Source organism: Nomascus leucogenys, chromosome 1a (assembly GCF_006542625.1).
Source record: "Nomascus leucogenys isolate Asia chromosome 1a, Asia_NLE_v1, whole genome shotgun sequence".
Classification (NCBI taxonomy): domain Eukaryota; kingdom Metazoa; phylum Chordata; class Mammalia; order Primates; family Hylobatidae; genus Nomascus; species Nomascus leucogenys.
The window spans coordinates 69,716,334-69,737,080 of NC_044381.1; the positions used below are offsets into that span (position 1 = coordinate 69,716,334).

The window sequence follows — 20,747 nt, forward strand, 5'->3', positions numbered from 1 at the left end:
GCAACAGAGCGAGACTCCGTCTGAAAAAAAAAAAAGAAAAGACAGTATTTTAATCTTATGGGACTACCATCATACATGTGAGATAGCCCCTTCATGCAGTGAGCTCACATTAGCAAGGAAGAAAACACAGTATAAAATACCAAACAGAAAAGTCTGCTGGCTTATGACAGAAGGATGCCTAATTCAGATTTGAAAAGTAATGAAAGGGTATCCAAGAAAGCTCCTCAAAGGAGCAAAACCTTTAAGGTAAAAAGGTAGGAAGGCCAGGAAACCAGAATATGCAGAGAGAAGGCTGTTGTGTTTTTGTTTTTTTTTTTTTTTGAGACAGAGTTGTCACCCAGGTTGGCTCACTGCAACCTCTGCCTTCTGGGTTCAAGCAATTCTCCTGCCTCAGCCTCCCAAGTAGCTGAAATTACAGGTGCCCGTCACCATGCCCAGCTAATTTTTGTATTTTTAGTCAAGATGGGGTTTCACCATGTTGGCCAGGCTGGTCTCAAATACCTGACCTCAGGTGATCTGCCTGCCTTGGCCTCCCAAAGTGCTGGGATTACAGGCGTGAGCCATAGTGCCTGGCCTGGTGCTGTTTTTTTTATTTTTATTTTTATTTTATTTTTTTTTTGAGATGGAGTTTTGCTCTTCTTGTCCAAGTTGGAGTGCAGTGTCACGATCTCAGCTCACTGCAACCCCCACCTCTTGGGTTCAGGTGATTCTCCTGCCTCACCCTCCCGAGTAGATGGGACTACAGGTGTGTGCCACCACGCCCAGCTAATTTTTTTTTTTTGTATTTTTAGTACGGACAGGGTTTCGCTGTGTTAGCCAGGATGGTCTCGCTCTCTGACCTCATGATCCGCCTGCCTTGGCTTCCCAAAGTGCTGGGATTACAGGCATGAGCCACCGTGCCCGGCCTTAAGTAAGGTTTTAAGGAGTAATGCATTAACTAAATAGTGGTGGTTTTCATGACCTAAATACTAAAAAATTTCCAATTTCTGCCTGAGTCCAATTATGATACTATTCCTTTTTGACTCTCTGAACAAGAGAACTGGGCTTTCTCTTTATTGATTCAACTATTAACACCTGACATGATGATTTGCACATGAGAGAAACTGACACTGGATAGTGACTTCAGGACAGAGAAAAATGCTGAGGGAGAGTTTTTGTTTTTTTGAGATGGAGTCTCGCTCTGTTGCCCAGGCTGGAGTGCAGTGGCACCATCTTGGCTCACTGCAACTCTGCCTCCCGGGTTCAACCGATTCTTGTGCCTCAGCCTCCCGAGTAGCTGGGACTACAGGCGTGTGCCACCACGCCTGGCTGATTGAAGATTTTGTTTTTTAACCTGACCACTCTTCCTGACCTACACGATCCATTTACCCACCACCAGAAAGACAAAGGTACACAGTCCACAGTTCTTACTTTGAGTCCATTGCTTGGTAAAAATCTTACCTGATCCAGGAGTGATAAGAGGCCCCTCTAATTCAAGTGCCTCATCTTCAGACTGGTCGTCTAGCTTCTTCTTTTTTTTCTTTGTTGGATCTCTGGGTTTCTTTAAGAGAGAAAGTTCTTCGGGGTGTCTGATATCTGTTAATAAAATAGATTGTTTTACTAGAACAAAGGAAAATTTAAACATTTTACACTTAGTAAATCTATTGTTTCAAGATAAGAATTTGTAACTTCCTTCTGTATGTCTGTTTCAGTTGTGTCAGGCATTGATGTCATGCAAAACACTGATTATGACACTTAAAAAAAACTATTCAAAGCATTCTTAATTCGTAACTATATAATAAATGTAATGACCTCAAAGTGGGAGATAACAATCTACTAGGGTACGGAAAGAAAGTATTAGAAGCCCTTATTTATATATTTATTTTTTATCTAAAACTGGAAAAAAATTGAGATTTATATTATATGTCCTTCACTCATTCTGTATGTCATAAGGTACACATGATAAATGAAGTAAATGTAATGATACTTTTAAATCATTACCAAATCCTTTTTTTTTTTTTTTTGAGATGGAGTTTCACTCTTGTTGCCCAGGCTGGAGTGCAAGGGAGCGATCTCGGTTCACTGCAACCTCCACCTCCTAGGTTCAAGCGATTCTCCTGCCTCAGCCTCCTGAGCAGCTGGGGTTACAGGCATGTGCCATCACGTCTGGCTAATTTTGTATTTTTAGTAGAGAGAGGGTTTCTCCATGTTGACCAGGCTGGTCTCGAACTCCTGACCTCAGGTGATCTCCCCACCTCAGCCTCTCAAGTGCTGGGATTACAGGCGTGAGCCACCATGCCCGGCCCCAAATCTCCAATTTTAATTGATTCAAATATTCTGCCCTGTATCAAATGGCTACAAGTTTCTGATCTATTTTCATTTGAGAAGTCTGATAACAAGGAAAATGGTTAAATGAAAATAACAAAATTAAAAACGACCCAAGTAAACACACACACACACATATAATATATACTGCACACCATGTTCACAAATTCCAAGACTCAATTTTGTTAAGAAGTCAATTCTCCTCAAATTAAGCTAAAGATTTAATGAGATGCCAGTCAAAATTCCAATTTGCTTTTCTGTAGAAGTTGACAGATTGTAAAATTTATATGAAAATGAGAACAATCCTAGAATAGTCAAAGACATTCTTAAAAAGAACAAAATTGGACGACTTACACTAACTGATTTTAAGACATCATAAAGCTGTATCAATCAAGACACTGCACTTACTGGCTAAATGATAAGACGTACAGATGAATGAAACAGAAGAGGGCCCCAAAAACAGACCTACATACGGGTGATCAGAATTTTTTGACAAAGGTATCAAGGCAATTCAAAGAGAAAGAAAAATCTTTTCAACAAAGTGCTGAACAATGATTCATATGTGTATGTGTGTGTGTGTGTGTGTGTGTGTATATATATATATATATATATATATATATATAACCATTAACCCTTATAACAATAGCAAAAATTAATTCTAAATGACCACTGCTCTAAATGTAACAGGCAAAATAATGAAACTAGAAGAAAGCATAAGATGACAAAGATTTCTTAGGACACACAAAAAAAGGAACCACAAAAAATTGCCCTTTATTTAAAACAAAACAAAACAAAACCAAAAACCCTGACGTACCTACTCTTTAAGACACTGTTGAGAAAACAAAAAGGCAAGCATATAGTGGCACAACATATTTGCAGCACACATATCTGACAAAAGACTTGTATTCTGAATATATAAAGAGCCCAAACAACTCAAGAAGACAAATGAACTAAAGATCTGGACAATCACTTCATCAAAGAAATATGACCAAGCAGCACATGAAAAGATACTTGACATTATTAGTCATCAGGGAAATACAAATTAAAACCAAAATGAGATAGCAGTATCCATACATCAGAGAGGCCAGCATTAAAAAGACGTACTACTCAGTGTCAGTGAGGATGTGAAGAGGAACTTGACCTCTCATAAGCAGCTGGTGGGACTATTAAATGAGACAATTTTTTGAAAACAGCTCGGCAATTCTGTATAAACATACATGTACCACACAACTCAAGACATTCTACCCCTAGTTATTTACCCAAGAAGATGAAAAGCACATTTGTAATAACTTGATTCATAAAAGCCCAAACTGAAAATAACCCAGATGGATAAACAAAAATGTGATATTTGCAAACCAATGGTATACTCCTTAGACAATGGAACACAACTCACCAATCAGTAAAAAGAAACAAACTATTGACACATGCAATAAAATGAATGACTCTCAAATTTATTATATTAAGTGGAAGACGAATTAGAAAAGAGTATATGTCATTCCATTCATAAAATTCCAGAAAATGCCACAAATCCATAGTAACAGAAAGCAGATCAATTTGCTGGTAGCTGAAGTTTGACAGGTGACAGAAATATTCTGAATCTTGATTGTGGTGGTTTCAGAGGTATAAATATCTGTCACAACTCAAATTTCACACTTTAAACGGATACAGTTTATTGTGTATCTATTATACTATACTACAATAAAGTTAATTAAAAAACAGTATAAAACGATGAAGAACCCAAAAATTAACAATAAAAAAGAAAAGCCGCAGAAAGGAGAAGCAATAGGTCTATAGTCATGCGTCATTTAAGGATGGGGATGTGTTCTGAGAAATGTGTCCTTAGGCAATTTCATTTTATTTTTTTGTAGAGATGGGGTCTTGTCACGATGCCCAGGCTAGTCTCCAAACTCGTCGGCCTCCCTGATGGGATTATAGGCGTGAGCCACTGTACTTATTTTTATAATTTATTTAAAAAATAAAGTAATTGCACTATGATGTTACAAAAGCTACATCATCACAAGGAGACAGAAAATTTTCAACTCCATTATAATCTTATCACTGGATATGTGGTTCATCGTTGACCAAAATATTGTTATGCAGCATGTGACTGTGTATCACAATGTCTGGCAGCACTCACTCCATGCCAGAGTATGAAGAGAATAGACAACACAATTCATATCACTGCAAAACTTGTAAAGCTATGGATTGCTAATTACTGAATCAAAATTTTACATGTGGCAGTTTACAGCTTTAGGAGCCAATGACATCCACTAGATTCAACCCAATATTATAAATTCAGAAAGCTTTTTGTTTGTAGGGGACCTGAAACTAGGATCCTACCACGCTGCTACAGAGTTGATGAGGCACAATTTAAGGTGGAAGCACACAGCCAAACTATCTAGATTCAAATCCTAGTTCCACTATTTATTAGCTGTGTGACTCTGGGCAAGCTACTCGGCCTGTCGGTGTCTGAGTTTCTTCATCTAAAATGAGAATAGTGCCTCAGGAGGTAGTTGCATTAATTAAATGATACATAACAAATGCTTTGTAAGTATTTGTGTCTTAATGTTTTTCCTCTAATTATAAAACAGCTAACAACACAGACCTGGCACAGTGGCTCACGCCTGTAATCCCAGCACTTTGGGATGCCAAAGTGGGAGAACTGCTTGAGCTCAGGAGTTCAAGACCAGCCTGGGCAACCTAGGAAGACCTTTTCTCTACCAACAAATTTTTTTTTTTTTTTTTAAATTAGCCAGGCATAGTGGTGCACACCTAGAGTCCCAGCTACTCAGGAGGCTGAGATGGGAAGACTGCCTGAGCCTGGAGGCTGCAGTGAGCCGTGACTGGGCTACTGCTCTCCAGCCTGGGTGACAGAGCAAAACTGTCTTCAAAACAAAACACATACACACACCATGGTAGAAATTTGGAAGTTACCCCCCCTAAAAAAAAATATAAATAACTGAATCATTTAAAATGTGTTCTTTCAGTACCATAAGACAGGGCAAAAAATAAAATGTATTCATAAAAGATGAAATATGACTAGTAAATCATTTTAACCACTGCATAATATTCTATGTAAATAAATCATAATTTAATAATTCTTCTAATACTGAGCCCATTATAAATAATATTCAATAATTCTACAAACATCTATCTCCACCTTTTTCCGTATTTTATTTCAGAATTCACTACAGTAGAATTACTGGATTAAAGGTTATAATAATTTTAAGGCAAAGATGGAACAAGATGGATATATGTTCTTGTTTTATGTCTTTGATTAGTAGTAACATACATCTTCTCATGTGTTTTTAATAATTTATATATATTTTCTTCCTTTTCTCATTTTTTGGTAAAATTTCTTCAAATCAAAGTTAATTTGCATGTAAAAATTAACATGGTAGCAATTACTGCACACCACACTGGACTTCCTTCTTTTTTAAAAAAAAATTTTTATATAAACATTGTCCATGTTTAAATAAAAAGTCCAAATAAATTACTGTAATAAGTATATGGGTTTTGGTCAGGTTTTCTGTTGGTTATTTGAATGCTACTCTTAGAAACACTCGGCCAGGCACGACGGCTCACACCTGTAATCCTAGCACTTTGGGAGGCCGAGACCGGTGGATCACCTGTGGTCAGCAGTTTGAAACCAGCCTGGCCAACACGGTGAAACCCTGTCTCTACTAAAAATACAAAATTAGCTGGGCATGGTGGCACATGCCTGTAATCCCAGCTACTCGGGAGGCTGAGGCAGGGGAATCACTTGAACCCAGGAGGCGGAGGTTGCAGTGAGCTGAGATCATGCCATTGCACTCCGGCCTGGACAACGAGAGTGCAACTCTGTCTCAAAAAAAAAAAAGAAAGAAACACTCTGGGACATAACTAGGTTTTTATTTTGTCCTATATTTTACAGGCTATTTTCTGATTGATTTCTGAAACCTGAAAATGGAATTAACAGAAGAACTATCCTGAATGAATATGTGACCACAGAGTAGGTGAATATAACTGCTCTTTAATTATTAATAAATTTGGGGTAAGTACATCTAGTAAAGAGCAGAAATCATGTTAACAAGTAAATACTTGCTCCTTAAATTCTGCCACTTTCTTGAAAGCATCTAGGCATATCTGATTTTTTTAAAAAACATACTACAGCATTTTTCAGCTAAAGTTACACAATTAAAAATCAAATATTTTCTTCATTCTTGTATATTTAAGATATAAAGTTAACCCACTTGTCCTTAAATGTAATTTTTGGGGTTTCATGGATTAGCAATAATTACTATAATTAGGTAGGTTCAGAAACTCAGAAGTGATTTCAAGTATATCCTTTGAACCTAAGATTTATCTAATACAACTGCATCATTACTTCCTAGAGTTATTTTTAAAGGAGTAAGATTTAACATGTGAAGAGATCTAATGGTTTATGAATTCTACTTTTAATTCACAACGTACCCTCAGCTTTAAATGCCATTGGGGCCATACTGGGATAAAATAAAGGCATTAGAAAATTCCAAGCCTCTGAATAAGCAGTTGTCTACACTGCTTCAACATTAGGTGGAGGCAGGATGGTGGTGGTAATCTCTCTCTCCGCCCATTCATTTCTCCAAAGTAAATCAAGTACTAGTATGTGGTGAAAAATCTAAAAAGTATTGAAGGATGAGTAACAAATCCTTATATAACAAATCTCATGCCTGAGATATGATATGCTTCTAACAAAGTCGCCACAGGCACTATTTAGTGGGAGACAGTAAGGCAAGCATTACATTTCAATAAGTTCTCCCAAATGTTTCTGGCATATCCCCCAGGTTTGAGAGTCACGGTACTACATGATTCAAATGTATTTTTGTTCCCAGGTCATTTTCTGTCTGGCTCACAAACGAGGTAGTATTAAATGTATATTAATATGCATATTTACATTAGTAAAAGAATATTATTAAGTAGCTTTTCTGTTTGTCTTAAGTAGATAAAGCAGTTCTTAACTAGATGGGCCCATGAGAATTGCTTGTAAAATCAATAATAATAATATTAAAAATACATGCCGAGACCATATCCCCAGATTTTTGCAGTAGCTCAGGGCTCCAGCACCTTGTTTTATAGAAGTTTTGTAGGCAATTCTGATTCCAGCTTTTTTTTTTTTTTTTTTTTTTTTGAGATGGAGTCTTGCTCTGTCGCCCAGGCTGGAGTGCAGTGACGCAATCTCAGCTCACTGCAACCTCTGCCTCCCGGGTTCAAGCGATTCCCCTGCCTCAGCCTCCGGAGCAGCTGGGATTGCGGGTGCCTGCCACCACACCCAGCTAAGTTTTTGTATTTTTAGTAGAGACAGGGTTTCACTGTATTAGCCAGGATGGTCTCGATCTCCTGACCTAGTGATCTGCCCGCCTCGGCCTCCCAAAGTGCTGGGATTACAGGTGTGAGCCACTGCGCCTAGCTTCCAGCTTCTTGATAATCACTAGCTTAGGGAAGGGAGAGAATGAAGGGTAGCAAGAATGACTTCTTATTTTTCTAATGGTAAGTAGTTCCATATTGGAACTTGGTAGCCAATGGCTGCATATGAAGTGTGAAAAAGTGGTTTTCATTTCATTACAACAATAACAAAGTAAACCTAACTCTCCACATTAAGATACTGATTATTTCATTGACATGAGAATTTAGGACTTATTGATTTACTGTATGCCTTGTATCAAGAAGTAATTAATAGATTTAGAAATCTGTTTAAGATTTCTAAATGTGTAAGAGTGGGGCTGGAGAAGGGCATAAGTAATTAAACAAGATTTATACCAAAATAAAACATACCCAGAGGACTGTGAGACATGAAAACTTTAAAATGGCCATACCAAAATCCTATACTAATTTATGCTCAATTTTACATTTCAATAAGGATAAGCTAGCGTTTATGAGGCACTACACAAAGCAATGCTCCAGAACCTCTATAACAGAATATATAGCAATGATCTTTTAAGACAGGGGCTCACTGTCACCCAGGCTGGAATGAAGTAGTGTTAGTGTGATCACAGCTCACTGCAGCCTTGACTTCCTGGGCTCAGGCAATCCTCCTGCCTCAGCCTCCCAAAATACTGGGAATGCAGGCCTGAGCCACTACACCCAGCGATAGCAATGAAATTTCATGTTCATTATAATTAGCATGTTATTAAACAGAAGACGAATCTAGTCTAATCTACACAGGCTATATAAATACTATACATATAAAAAAGCATGAGGGTGAGGAATTGAGAAACTGAGGTAAAGAAGGGTTCTCAGGGAAGATAAAGCATTTCTGGTTAAAAAAGTATATTGAATATGTGCATTTATTTTCACTCCTTTTCAAAATCACGTAAAACATAAAGAAAACACAAACCTATAAGGGCCCCCAAAATGGAAGAAAATATCGGATAAGAAATCTCAGAAAAGTTTTGGGAGGCAGAAGTCAGATGGAACAGTAACTTTGTAAACTGGAGAAATATAAAAACCAAGGTGTTTGTAGAACGAGGTACCAATGGGAAACACCCTGATTCACTGTTCTAATCATCAAACTGAGGCACAGAAAACAGATAGACGACCTGAAAAAATTTAGTCTGCCCCAACATCCCTTTCCTGTTCCATTACTGAATTAAACTCAGGTAACCTACTCCACAAACACACACCCTTTAGGATCCTTTACAAACGAACCTGAATAGCCCTAGGGAAAAGATCTTTGAGATACTGATGTTTGAAAAGGCTTGCTCAATATGTCTAAATACCTTACAGAGGGATGATGAGCTAAGCTCCATCCAATATAGAGCTTCTTATTAGGTACTGATACTGCCCCAGGCCAGGCACAGTGGCTCACGCCTGTAATCCTAGCACTTTGGGAGCCAAGGCGGGTGGATCACGAGGTCAGGAGATGGAGACCATCCTGACTAACATGGTGAAACCCCATCTCTACTAAAAATACAAAAAAAAAAAAAAAAAATTAGCTGGGCGTGGTGGTGGGCGCCTGTAGTCCCAGCTACTTGGGAGGCTGAGGCAGGAGAATGGCTTGAACCCGGGAGGCGGAGCTTGCAGTGAGCTGAGATCGCGCCACTGCACTCCAGCCTAGGCGACAGAGCAAGACTCTGTCTCAAAAAAAAAAAAAAAAAAAAAAAAAAAGTGTCCCAGCATTAAACATAAGAACAGCCAGCCAATGATTACTAGACACTTGAGAAAGGCTTCTGTGGTGGGCAGAATACTGAAGGTTTAAGATCCCTACCCATGGTTACACAAATACCCATCTAGGTACTGCTGTGAGGAGTTTTTGCAAATGAATTAAGATTACTTATCAACTGATTTTAGGGAGATTAACCTGGGTTATCTGGGTGAGCCCAATGTAATCACATGAGGCTTCGGGAACAGAAGAGGCAGGCAGAAGAGAGATGAGACAGAAGGAGTGGTCAGTTAAATACAGAGAGAAGACCTTGACTTCCTGTTACTGGCTTTGAAGATAGAGGAAGGGGGGCCACAAGCAATGTGGAGAGCCTCTAGGAGCTGAGAATGACCTTTGGCAGACAAGGCAGAGGGAACCTTAGTCTTACAATCACAAAGAACCAAATTCTACCAAGCAAAATTCATTCTCAGTGCCTCCAGGAAGGAACGCAGCCCTGCTGACACCTTAACTTCAGCCACTTAAGAGTCTATAGAGGACACAGGTGAGCCACGTGTACACACCTTTAACCTACAGTGACTATGAGATAAATTTGTGTTGTTTCAGGCTGCTAAATTTATGGTAATTTGTTATGGCAGCAATGCAACACTAACAAACCTTCTAACAGGAAAGACAGAGACCAAACAAAAAGAAAAATAACTTACGAGAAACAGACACAATGGAGACTACAGAGAACAAAACACAACATGCTTAATGAAGAGGCTGAGGAAAAGACAATGACATAAATAGGATAAAAACAATGATGCCAGGTGCAGTGGCTCACGCCTGTAATCCCAGCACTTTGGGAGGCCAAGGCGGGTGGATTACCCAAAGTCAGGAATTCAAGACCAGCCTGGGCAACATGGTGAAACCCCATCTCTACTAAAAATATAAAAACGAGCCAGGCATGGCTGTGAGTGCCTGTAATCCCAGCTACTTGGGAGGCTGAGGCAGGAGAATCACTTGAACCCAGGAGGTAGAGGCTGCAGTGAGCTGAGGTCACACCACTGTACTCCAGCCTGGGTGCCAGAGCAAGACTCTGTCTCAAAAAACAAACAAGCAAAAAACAAACCCAAAACACTGAAAATTAAAATGTGATAGCCACCAAAAAAAAAAAAATTCCAATATAAAGTCAAGCAAGTGGATCGATCCAAGAACAATGTCTGACTAACAGTAACAGAGAGAACAGAGAAAACAAAGAGGAGGAAATTATCAAGGAAATAATATTATGAAACAACTCCGCATAAATACAAGAAATATCCCCTGGTCAGAAGTCTCCAGCACAATAAATGAAAATAAAACCCTAACCAGGCAGGGCATGTTGTTACAAAATTTCAAAATGGCAGGGAAAAGAAAACATCCTAAAAGTTTCCAGTGAGAAAAGGCAGTCTACAAAAAAGATTAAAAATAAAAATCAAGAACACTATTAGGAGGCCAGGCATGGTGACTCATGCCTGTAATCTCGGCACTTTAGGAGACGAAGGTGGGTGGGCTGCTTGAGGTCAGGAGCTCAAGACCAGTAGTGATACCCCATCTCTACAAAAAATTAAAAATTCAGGCATACATGGTGGTGCACACCTGTAGTTCCAGCTACTCAAGAAGCTGAAGCAGAAAGATTGCTTGAGCCCAGGAGTTACAGATTAGAGTGAGCTGTGATTGTGCCACTGCAGTCCAGCCTGGGCAACAGAGCAAGACCCTGTCTCCTAAGAAACGAAAAGAAAACACTACCAGGACTATTAATAGCAACATTGAAAGCCAAAAGATAATTTAACAATGACTTCCAAATTCTGAGAGAAAAATAATTTTTGATCCAACAATTCTATCAAAGGGCAGAATAAAGACAAATATAGTATCTCAAAAATTTACATCCTATTCACCTTTTTCTTACTACCCTGATGGAGAATATATTCTACCAAAATAAGAGAGCAAATCAACACTGAGGAAATCAGTGTTCAAATCAGTGAACACTGATTGAAATCAAAGATCAAATACAAGAGAGAAGATAATGCTGAAGGTAAATCCTAGGGCTGTGACTGTACAACTTGGCCAAGAAAATATCCACCCCAGAGTGCAAGAGGATGTCTAGGAAGAAAAAAAGAAAAGTGGGGAGACTATAATCCGAAAATGTATTTGATCATGTTGAAAATTAAGGAGAATAACAGAAAGTAAACGAATCAGCAACACATACATGTTGCAAAAGCAGCAAATGATAAAAAAGATATACGACACTTTGGGAAGCAAAGATGGGAAAATTGCTTGAGCCCCCAGGAGTTAGAAACCAGCCTGGCGCCTGTAATCCCAGCGCTTTGGGAGGCCGAGGTGGGTGGATCACCTGTGGTCAAGAGTTTGAGACCAGCCTGGCCAACATAGTGAAACCTCATCTCTACCAAAAATACAAAAAGTAAGCTGGGCATGGTGGCTTATGCCTGTAATTTCAGCACTTTGGGAGGCCAATGTGGACAGATCACCTAAGGTCAGGAGTTCAAGACCAGCCTGGCCAACGTGGTGAAACCCTGCCTCCACTAAAAATAAAAAAATTAGCTGGGCATGGTGGCACGCACCTATAATACCAGCTACTCCGGAGGCTGAGACAGGAGAATTGCTTGAACCTGGGAGGCGGAGGTTGCAGTGAGCCAAGATCGCACCATTGTACTCCAGCTTGGGTGACAGATAAAGACTCTGTCTCAGAAAAAACAAACAAAAAACAAAAATTAGCCAGGCATGGTGGCACGTGCCTGTAATCCCAGCTACTCAGGAGGCTGAGGCATGAGAATCGCTTGAACCTGGGAGGCGGAGGTTGCAGTGAGCCGAGATTACACCACTGCACTCCAGCCTGGGTGAAAGAGCAAGACCTCTTTCAAAAAAAAAAAAAAAGAAAGAAAGAAAGAATGAAAGAAAGGAAGAAACAAACCAGCCTGGGAAATATGGTGAGACCCAATCTCTAAAAGGAGGGAAAAAAAAAAAAGGCATATAAGATAGGAAAGGTAAAAATACACATTTTGGCTCAGGAAGTAAAAATGTCTGCTTTGTTAATGTAAACAATGACAGTGATTCAGCCAAAAATTGTAATAGTTATAATAAAGAAGAAAGGGTTGAGGCCAGGTGAGGTGGCTCATGCCTGCAATCCCCAGGACTTTGGGAGGCCAGGGCAGGTGGATCACTTGAGATCAGGTGTTCAAGACCAGCCTGACCAACATGGTGAAACCTCGTCTCTACTAAAAATACAAAATTAGCTGGGTGTGGTGGCGTGCGCTTGTAATCCCAGCTACTCGGGAGGCTGAGGCAGGAGAATCACTTGAACCAGGGAGGCGGAGGTTTCAGTAAGCCAAGACTGCGCCACTGCACTCCAGCCTGGGGGAGAGTGAGACTCCATCTCAAAAACAAAAGAAAAGAAAGGGTTAAGTGGAAAAACATCAACAGATACCTAAAATTGATAAATCAGGAAGTAACAGTATAAGCACGTATTTAGAATTATGAAAATAAAAGCCAGAAACAGTAAAAGAGTAGAAAGTGGTAGGGAATGCAAGCAAGCACTGGGGAGAAATCGGGCAAGAAAGTAGTTTCATGGTATAAGCCTTTTTTACTTTAATTCAGCATTTATTGGTTTGATTAAAAAATAATTTCAAAAATCTTTCTGCTTACTGAATAAAGAATGCATTGGAAAGAACAAGAATGGATAAAGGAGACTGCTTAGGAGGCTCCTGGAGCAGGAAGAGGTGCTGGCTAATGGACTACTGGAGCAGTGGAGGGTGGAGATGGAGAGACGTGGAAAGACTGAAGACATATCCCTCGAGGCAAAACGAACATTTTGAGGTGATGAAATGTGTAGGTGAGGAAGAGGGCAATGCTAAGGATTTCTCCCGTGTATCTGGTATGAGTACCTGGGATGGAAGAGCCTTTTACTACTATGGTGATTGCTTGGGGGAAGGGCGGAAAGGAGGGAAGAGGGAGCACAGATATTTGGAAAGGAATACCATGAGTTCAGCCTTGAGCGTGTTCAGTTTAAAATTTTGGTTAAAGAAATGGTTTTGTTACTATACGTAATGCTTCAATGAGCATATGATGGCTTTCTAAGAAAGATGCAAAGCTAGAAGAAAATCTAGGAAAAATTAAGAATGAAGGATTTCAAGTAAGTTGGGGTAACAGGAACTTGATTTACTCTCCTGTTTTATTTAAACAATAAGAAATAAAGGAAAAGAAAAAGAAACACTTTCAGATATTAGGCAACAAGATGCACAAAAGAAAGACCAAAAGGATGAACTGAGTGCACCAGCTTACTGCCTATGGGCAGGGGAGGGGCGCATGGGGCCTGGTCTTGCAGAGTTGAGAGATCTGGGATAGCATTCAGGGATGACAGGATGGCTAGAATGTGTGGGGCAGGGGACAGCAGAGAAGGGAGCTCCACGGAGGGTGCTCTGGAGGTCTACAGAGGTGTTTCCTGGAGTCTAGCTACCAGAGACTGTGGAAAGAACCGACGGCTAAAAGAGTTAATGTTCCTGTCAAGGAGAGCAGAAAGACCTCTGCACAGAGTACGGAGAAGAATCCCCAGAAGACTATGACCTCAGTAATGAGGCTAAATTAGTCCTAAGGCTAATGTTGCCTCTGGTCTACCCTAATAAAGCTTCAAAGCAAAAGAATCCAACTAATTCCAAGTAATTTGGTGATCAGAAAAAAATTCAAGACTACTCAATACAAAAAAATCCAGCCACTATGACGCATAATGACACATAGCCAGGAGTAAAGGGTGGGGGCGGGGAAGCACAAATAACTCAGATGATAGATAAAAAATACTGAAATAGCTATATAAAGATATTCCATATGTTTAAGAAACTAGAGGAAAACACACATAATAAAGAGAAAAATGAAAAATCTATATAAAAATGAAGCCAAAATCAAACTTCTAGTGATGAAAAATACATCTCAAATGAAAAAGGCATTGGATGGGATTAACAGCAGATTAGCAGCAGAAAGATCAATGGACTCGAAGATATGAATAAATCTTAAAAAACTATTTCAGGACACATCATAATCAAATTGCTGATAACCAAGGTAAAGATAAAATCTTCCAAGGCAGACAGAAAACATAGAGGAACAATAACAGACTTCTCTGAAATTATGCAGACCAGAAGACAACTGAGGGACATCAATTATTGGTGGTGGTGGTGGGGGGGCGGTTAGACTTCTTCTCTCAGCTGCAGTCTCTTTCAAAAATGAAGGCAAAATAAAAAAAAATTTTTTTGAGACAGGGTCTCCCTCAGTTGCCCAAGTTGGGGTACAGTCACACAATCTCGACTCACTACAACCTTTGCCTCCCAGGCTCAAGTGATCCTCCCCGCTTAACCTCCTGAGCAGCAGGAACTACAGGTGCATGCCACCATGCCCAGCTAGTTTTTTGGTATTTTTTTGGAGATGGGGTTTCGCCATGTTGCCCAGGCTGGTCTTGAACCCCTGGGCTCACGTGATCTTTGGCCTCCCAAAGTGCTGGGACTACATGTAGGCATGAGCCACTGTGCCTGGACCAAATAAAAACTTTTATAAACAAAAGGTCAAAACTTCATAACCAGTAGACTTGCACTATAGAGAGGCATATGAAGTTCTTCAGGTAGAAGAAAAAGGAGACTGCATGGAAAGGATACTTATAAAGAGCACTGAAAAACAGTAAATATGTGATATGAAAGACCATTTTGCTCATTTTTTTTTTTTTAATTTTTTTTTTGAGACGGAGTCTGGCTCTGTCGCCCAGGCTGGAGTGCAGTGGTGCAATCTCAGCTCACTGCAAGCTCTGCCTCCCGGGTTCACGCCATTCTCCTGCCCCAGCCTCCCAAGTAGCTGGGACTACAGGCGCCCACCATTACGCCCGGCTAATTTGTTGTATTTTTAGTAGAGATGGGGTTTCACCATGTTAGCCAGGATGGTCTCGATCTCCTGACCTCGTGATCCGCCCGTCTCGGCCTCCCAAAGTGCTGGGATTACAGGCGTGAGCCACTGCGCCCGGCCATTTTGCTCATTTTTAAATACTTCATTGCTTTAGGGGGAAAACAATGTACTGTGGGGTTTAGCATATATAGGAGTAAAATACATGACACAAAAAGGACAGGAAGGGAGAAATGAAACTAAACTGCTGTAAGGTTATTATACTATGTGTGAAGTAGTGTGTTATTTGAAGGTAGGCTGAATAAGTTAAAGTCATATACTGTAAACCCTAGAGCAACTATTAAAATAGCAAAACGAAGGTCATAATAACTAGTAATTCACAAGTGGAGATGAATGTAATCAAAACTACCCCCCCCAAAAAAAAACCCCCACCAAAAACCCCTTAATCTACTAGAAAGGAGGGAAACAGAAAAGAAATGGGACAACAGAGATCATAAATTGGTCTTCACCAAAATGAAAACTTTTGCTCTTAGAAAACACTGTTAATGAAATGGTAAGCCACAGATTGTGAGAAAATATTTGCAAAACATATCCAATAAAATTTCCGTATCTGGGATATGCAAAGAATGCTTACAACACAATCAGATGACAGCCTAATTTAAAAGACGGCAGGCAAAGGACTCAAACAGACACCTCACCATTATATGGGTGGCAATTAAGCACATGAATAGATGCTCAACATCATTAGTCACTACGGTAATGCGAATTAAAGCCACAAGGAGCTAGGCTCTCACACCTGCTAGAATACCCCAAACTGAAAAATGTTTCAAGGACACAGAGCAACTGGAACTCTCAAGTACTGCCCGGCAGAATGCAAAATAGTACAGCCACTTTAGAAAATAATTTGACTGTTTATTACAAGGTGAAACATCCACTTACCATATGACCCAGAAACCTACTGTAGTTTTTATTGCTCTTGAGTAAATACCTATGTTCCCACAAAGACCTGTAAGTGAATGGTCATAGAAGCTTTTTTTAAAAATAATGGGCCCAGCCCTTCGACTGGTGAGTGGATAAACAAATTATGGTATATCCATACAACAGAGTACTACTCAGTAATAAGATGGAGTTGGTAACACACAACATGGATGAAGGTCAGAAGCATTATGCTAAGTGGAAGAAGCCATACAGAAAAGACCAAATACTGTAGGATTCCATTTATATAACATTTTAGAAAAGGCAAGACTATAGTGGCAGAAGGCAGCTAAGTGGTTGGCAGAGGTCAGAAGGGTAAAGAGGACTGCCAGTAGAGGGGCATGAGGGAACTGTCCTACATCTTGCTGGTGGTCCACTGGTCAAAATGCACTGAATTTTGCCATTATGATTATTTTACCTTAAATTATACCTTAACAAAGCTGATCAAAAGGATAAATAAAATTAAAGGACACAGCTTATAAGACGCCCCTTGGGTCCTCTCCTTAATAAAAATTTCATTTTTTATTTCTTTAAACTCCTGGCTCTATTGCTCAGTTTGACTGACTAGATACTTAAAAGGGCATGTGGCAGGTCTGCTGATGGGCTAACTGACCTGCCATTTCTCAGCCCTCCTGCTTGCGGCTAGTATAAGGAAACTGGAAAAGTCAAGTCATATTCATGTTTTCCCAGTCTCCCTTGCAGCTAAGGGAAGCCATATGGCCCAAGGTGGGCCAGGAGGATGTGAGGGGGGCTTCTGGGATGTTTTGCTTTGCTGTTAGGACACAGGTGTGGAAGAGAGAGAGGTGGAAGAGAGAGGTGCCTCCTGAATGCAGCTATAGGTTGAGCACCCCTAACCTGACTAAAATGCTCCAATGAGCATCCCCTTTGAATGTCACATTGGCAGTCAAAAAGTTTAGAATTTTGGAGCATTTCAAATTTCAGATGAGGGCAACTCAACTCACGTATGCCTGGAGCTCTAGGAAGCATCTTACAATCATGAGGCCAACCTGACATGCTGAGGGGTGAGGAACTGAGGGATGGAAAGAGCTTGTCCTTGAAGACACAATTGAACAACGAATCCAGTTCCAGCAACCACTTCATTTTCTCAACTAACTCCTTATGTGAAAAAGAAGGCTCTTATTCGTTTAAGGCACTGTTAAATCTAGAATTCTGGCTGGGCATGGTGGCTAATGCCTATAATCCCAGCACTTTGGGAGGCTGAGGCAGGTAGATCACTTGAGGTCAGGAGTCCAGGACCAGCCTGGCCAACATGGCGAAATTCCACCTCTGCTAAAAATACAAAAATTAGCTGGGTGCAGGACGGGTGCGGTGGCTCACGCCTGTAATCCCAGCACTTTGGGAGGCCGAGGTGGGCGGATCACGAGGTCAGGAGATCCAGACCATGGTGAAACCCCGTCTCTACTAAAAATACAACAAATTAGCCAGGCGTGGTGGCGGGCGCCTGTAGTCCCAGCTACTCGGAGAGGCTGAGGCAGGAGAATGGTGTGAATCCGGGAGGTGAAGCTTGCAGTGAGCCGAGATTGCACCACTGCACTCCAGCCTGAGCCACAGAGCGAGACTCTGTCTCAAACAAAAAAAAATTAGCCGGGTGTGGTGGCATGCACCTGTAATCCCAGCTACTCAGGAGGCTGTGGCAGGAGAACTGCTTGAACCTGGGAGGTGGAGGTTGCAGTACAAAAAAGTAGTTTAAGTGATTCTTTGTTTCCTTTTCATCTTTATTTAAAAATCCCTCATGCCTGTTATCCCAGCACTTTGGGAGGCCAAGGTGGGTGGATCACAAGGTCAAGGGATCAAGACCATCCTGGCCAACATGGTGAAACCATGTCTCTACTAAAAATACAAAAATTAAGTGGGCGTGGTGGAGCGCGCCTGTAGTCCCAGCTACTCGGGAGGCTGAGGCAGGAGAATGGTGTGAACCCGGGAGGCAGAGCTTGCAGTGAGCCAAGATTGCACCACTGCATTCCAGCCTGGTGACAGAGACTCCATCTCAAAAATAAATAAAATAAAATAAAATAAATAAAAATCCAATCTTTATTGTTACCACTAAAAGCTTTTGTACAGAGTCCTTATGTACAGCTTAATTTACCTAAATCACTTTTATAATTACAAAAATTTTTTAAACACAACTGAGCTTTAGTCAATCTGAGTTCTGTTCCACCAGCATTTTGTGCTTCTCTATCCCTAACAAATAGATTCTTCTTCACAAGGCTAGAACAGAAAGAGAAAAAATAGGAATGAATTAGCATGTATCTAATGCGGAAAGACCCAAATGACCTGTCCTATTGATAACACAGAATGGTAACAAGCTCTAAACACAAAATGTTATTTTATAGTAGCTCTCTGTTCATTGTCAGATTTTGGGAGAAAAAGTGTCATTTCCTCTTAAGAAGGCTCTTCATTTGTGAAGCCTGCATGCCAGAATACGTTACATTAAAAAAAAAAAAATGATGTTCTTTGACAACAGTCTTTCTGTCCAAAAGAAAAGGAAAATGCAACAAAAACTTCATTTAATTATTACACAGAAGCACTGATCTGAAAGTGCGTTTTTGGAAGAAAAAAATTATTACACAGAAGCATTTTCTCAAGACTTAAATGATAAAAGAAAGATAATTTTTACCAAATAAAAAGCTTGGAAATGATGTCAGTGTTCAGCCAAAGTAGGTATTTCCCTTTAAATAGTGTTCTGCTGGTCTTACCTCACTGTCCTTTTTCAGTGTTTGGCATACCCTTCACATTTACTTGGCAACTTTAGGTAACAATATATTTTGGTAGCAATGGAAATGTCCTCATCTTTCTTAGTTTTGATTCTACTGCTCATACAGTAAGTAAGCACAAGCCACAAGAGTAGATACAAGAGAGTTAAATTAATTAAGGGGAAATATTTAATAACTTGGGTTGAAAATCAAGTAATCTAAAATAATTAACAGAAAAAACCCTAATTATTCCTGGGAAGAGTTATATACTGTCACTTCAGTGTTCAGTTTCAGTGGTGGAAAAAAAAAAAATAAACCACTAATGTTTCCCATAATGTAATTCCGGGGCTGGCAAACTTTTTCTGTAAAGATAGTAAATATTTTAGGGTATGCAGCTCCACTCAACACTGCTGCTATAACGCAAAAACAACCACAGACAATACCTAAGCCAATGAACGTAGCTGTATTCCAATACAACTTTATTTATGAACATGGGAATTTGAATTTTTATAATTTCCACAGCATAAAATATTATTTTAATTTTTCTTAACCATTAAAAAATGTAAGAGCCTAATTATGATTAGTTCTTGAGCTACACAAAAGCAGGCTGCAGGCTGGGTGCAGTGGCTCACGCCTGTAATCCCAGCACTTTGGGAGGCTGAGGCGGGCGGATCACGAGGTCAGGAGATTGGTCACGGGAAACCCCGTCTCTACTAAATAAACAAAAATTAGCCGGGCGTGGTGGCGGGCGCCTATAGTCCCAGCTACTAGGGAGGCTGAGGCAGAAGAATGGCCTGAACCCAGGAGGCAGAGCTTGCAGCGAGCCCAGATCACGCCACTGTACTCCAGCCTGGGTGACAGAGTGAGACTCTGTCTCAAAAAAACAAAAAAAGCAGGCTGCGGGCCAGAGATTGCCAACACAGTTTAATCACTTGGCAAATCAAATACCCTTCCCTCTTTTCTAACACACATATGAAAATTTTATAGACTTCCAAGGAATATTTTATAGCAATAACAGTGTTAAATTATGTATTAAATATGCATTTATTAAATATATATTAATTATTTAAGACCAATTAGCTGTTTTCTTATTTATTTCTGTAGCCAAACCTCAACTGTATAACTATTTGACTGGATCTTTATGCCCTAGTTTTTCTCCTGGTTTCCTCCAAATGGAGACCCCATCTTAGGAACCCTGCTCTGTGATACTGACCCCCACCCTACCCCCAATTCTTCATGATGTTAAGTAGACTGCAGCACAAAGCCTGCTATCAGATATCCGCCTTCCCTGTCGTGCTGCCAGCATGTGAAGACATCTATCTATTCACACATGTCAAGTACTTGGACTCTCACCAAATACTGTGATCATCTAAATTTTATGTACCTCCTAGATTTCTGAAATCTGTGCCCTTGGTATCTGCTCCTTCATGTAAACACGACTAGTCTATAAAGCACAATCCCTTTTGTTTTGGACAATTTCATAATCAAGTGCCTTAGTTCTTGGAGTATTCTTTAATAGATCTACAAATAAAATCACCACTCATTAAGACCCTCTCTTTTCCGCAGGAAAGACTTTAGTCTTATAATTTATCAAAATATTATGTAAATTTCCACCCATTAATACTGACGGTTCACAGACCCTTAACAGCTGTTAAGACTGTTTAGAGGAAATATAATGTCACTACCCAATGAAGCAGAAATTCCCTGAACATCCTGTAACAGAT

General features: G+C 40.1%; 1 protein-coding gene across 5 annotated transcripts in view; it reads right to left on the reverse strand.

Moving 5' to 3' along the window:
- Positions 1-20,747, reverse strand: part of FERMT2 (fermitin family member 2) — a 100,665-nt gene that overhangs the window by 40,199 nt on the left and 39,719 nt on the right. For all 5 annotated transcript variants that reach the window (XM_030810638.1, XM_030810629.1, XM_030810623.1 and 2 more), the window contains exon 4: positions 1,441-1,575. In XM_030810638.1, coding sequence (XP_030666498.1) covers positions 1,441-1,575 — 135 coding nt within the window. The remainder of the gene's footprint in view (positions 1-1,440; positions 1,576-20,747) is intronic.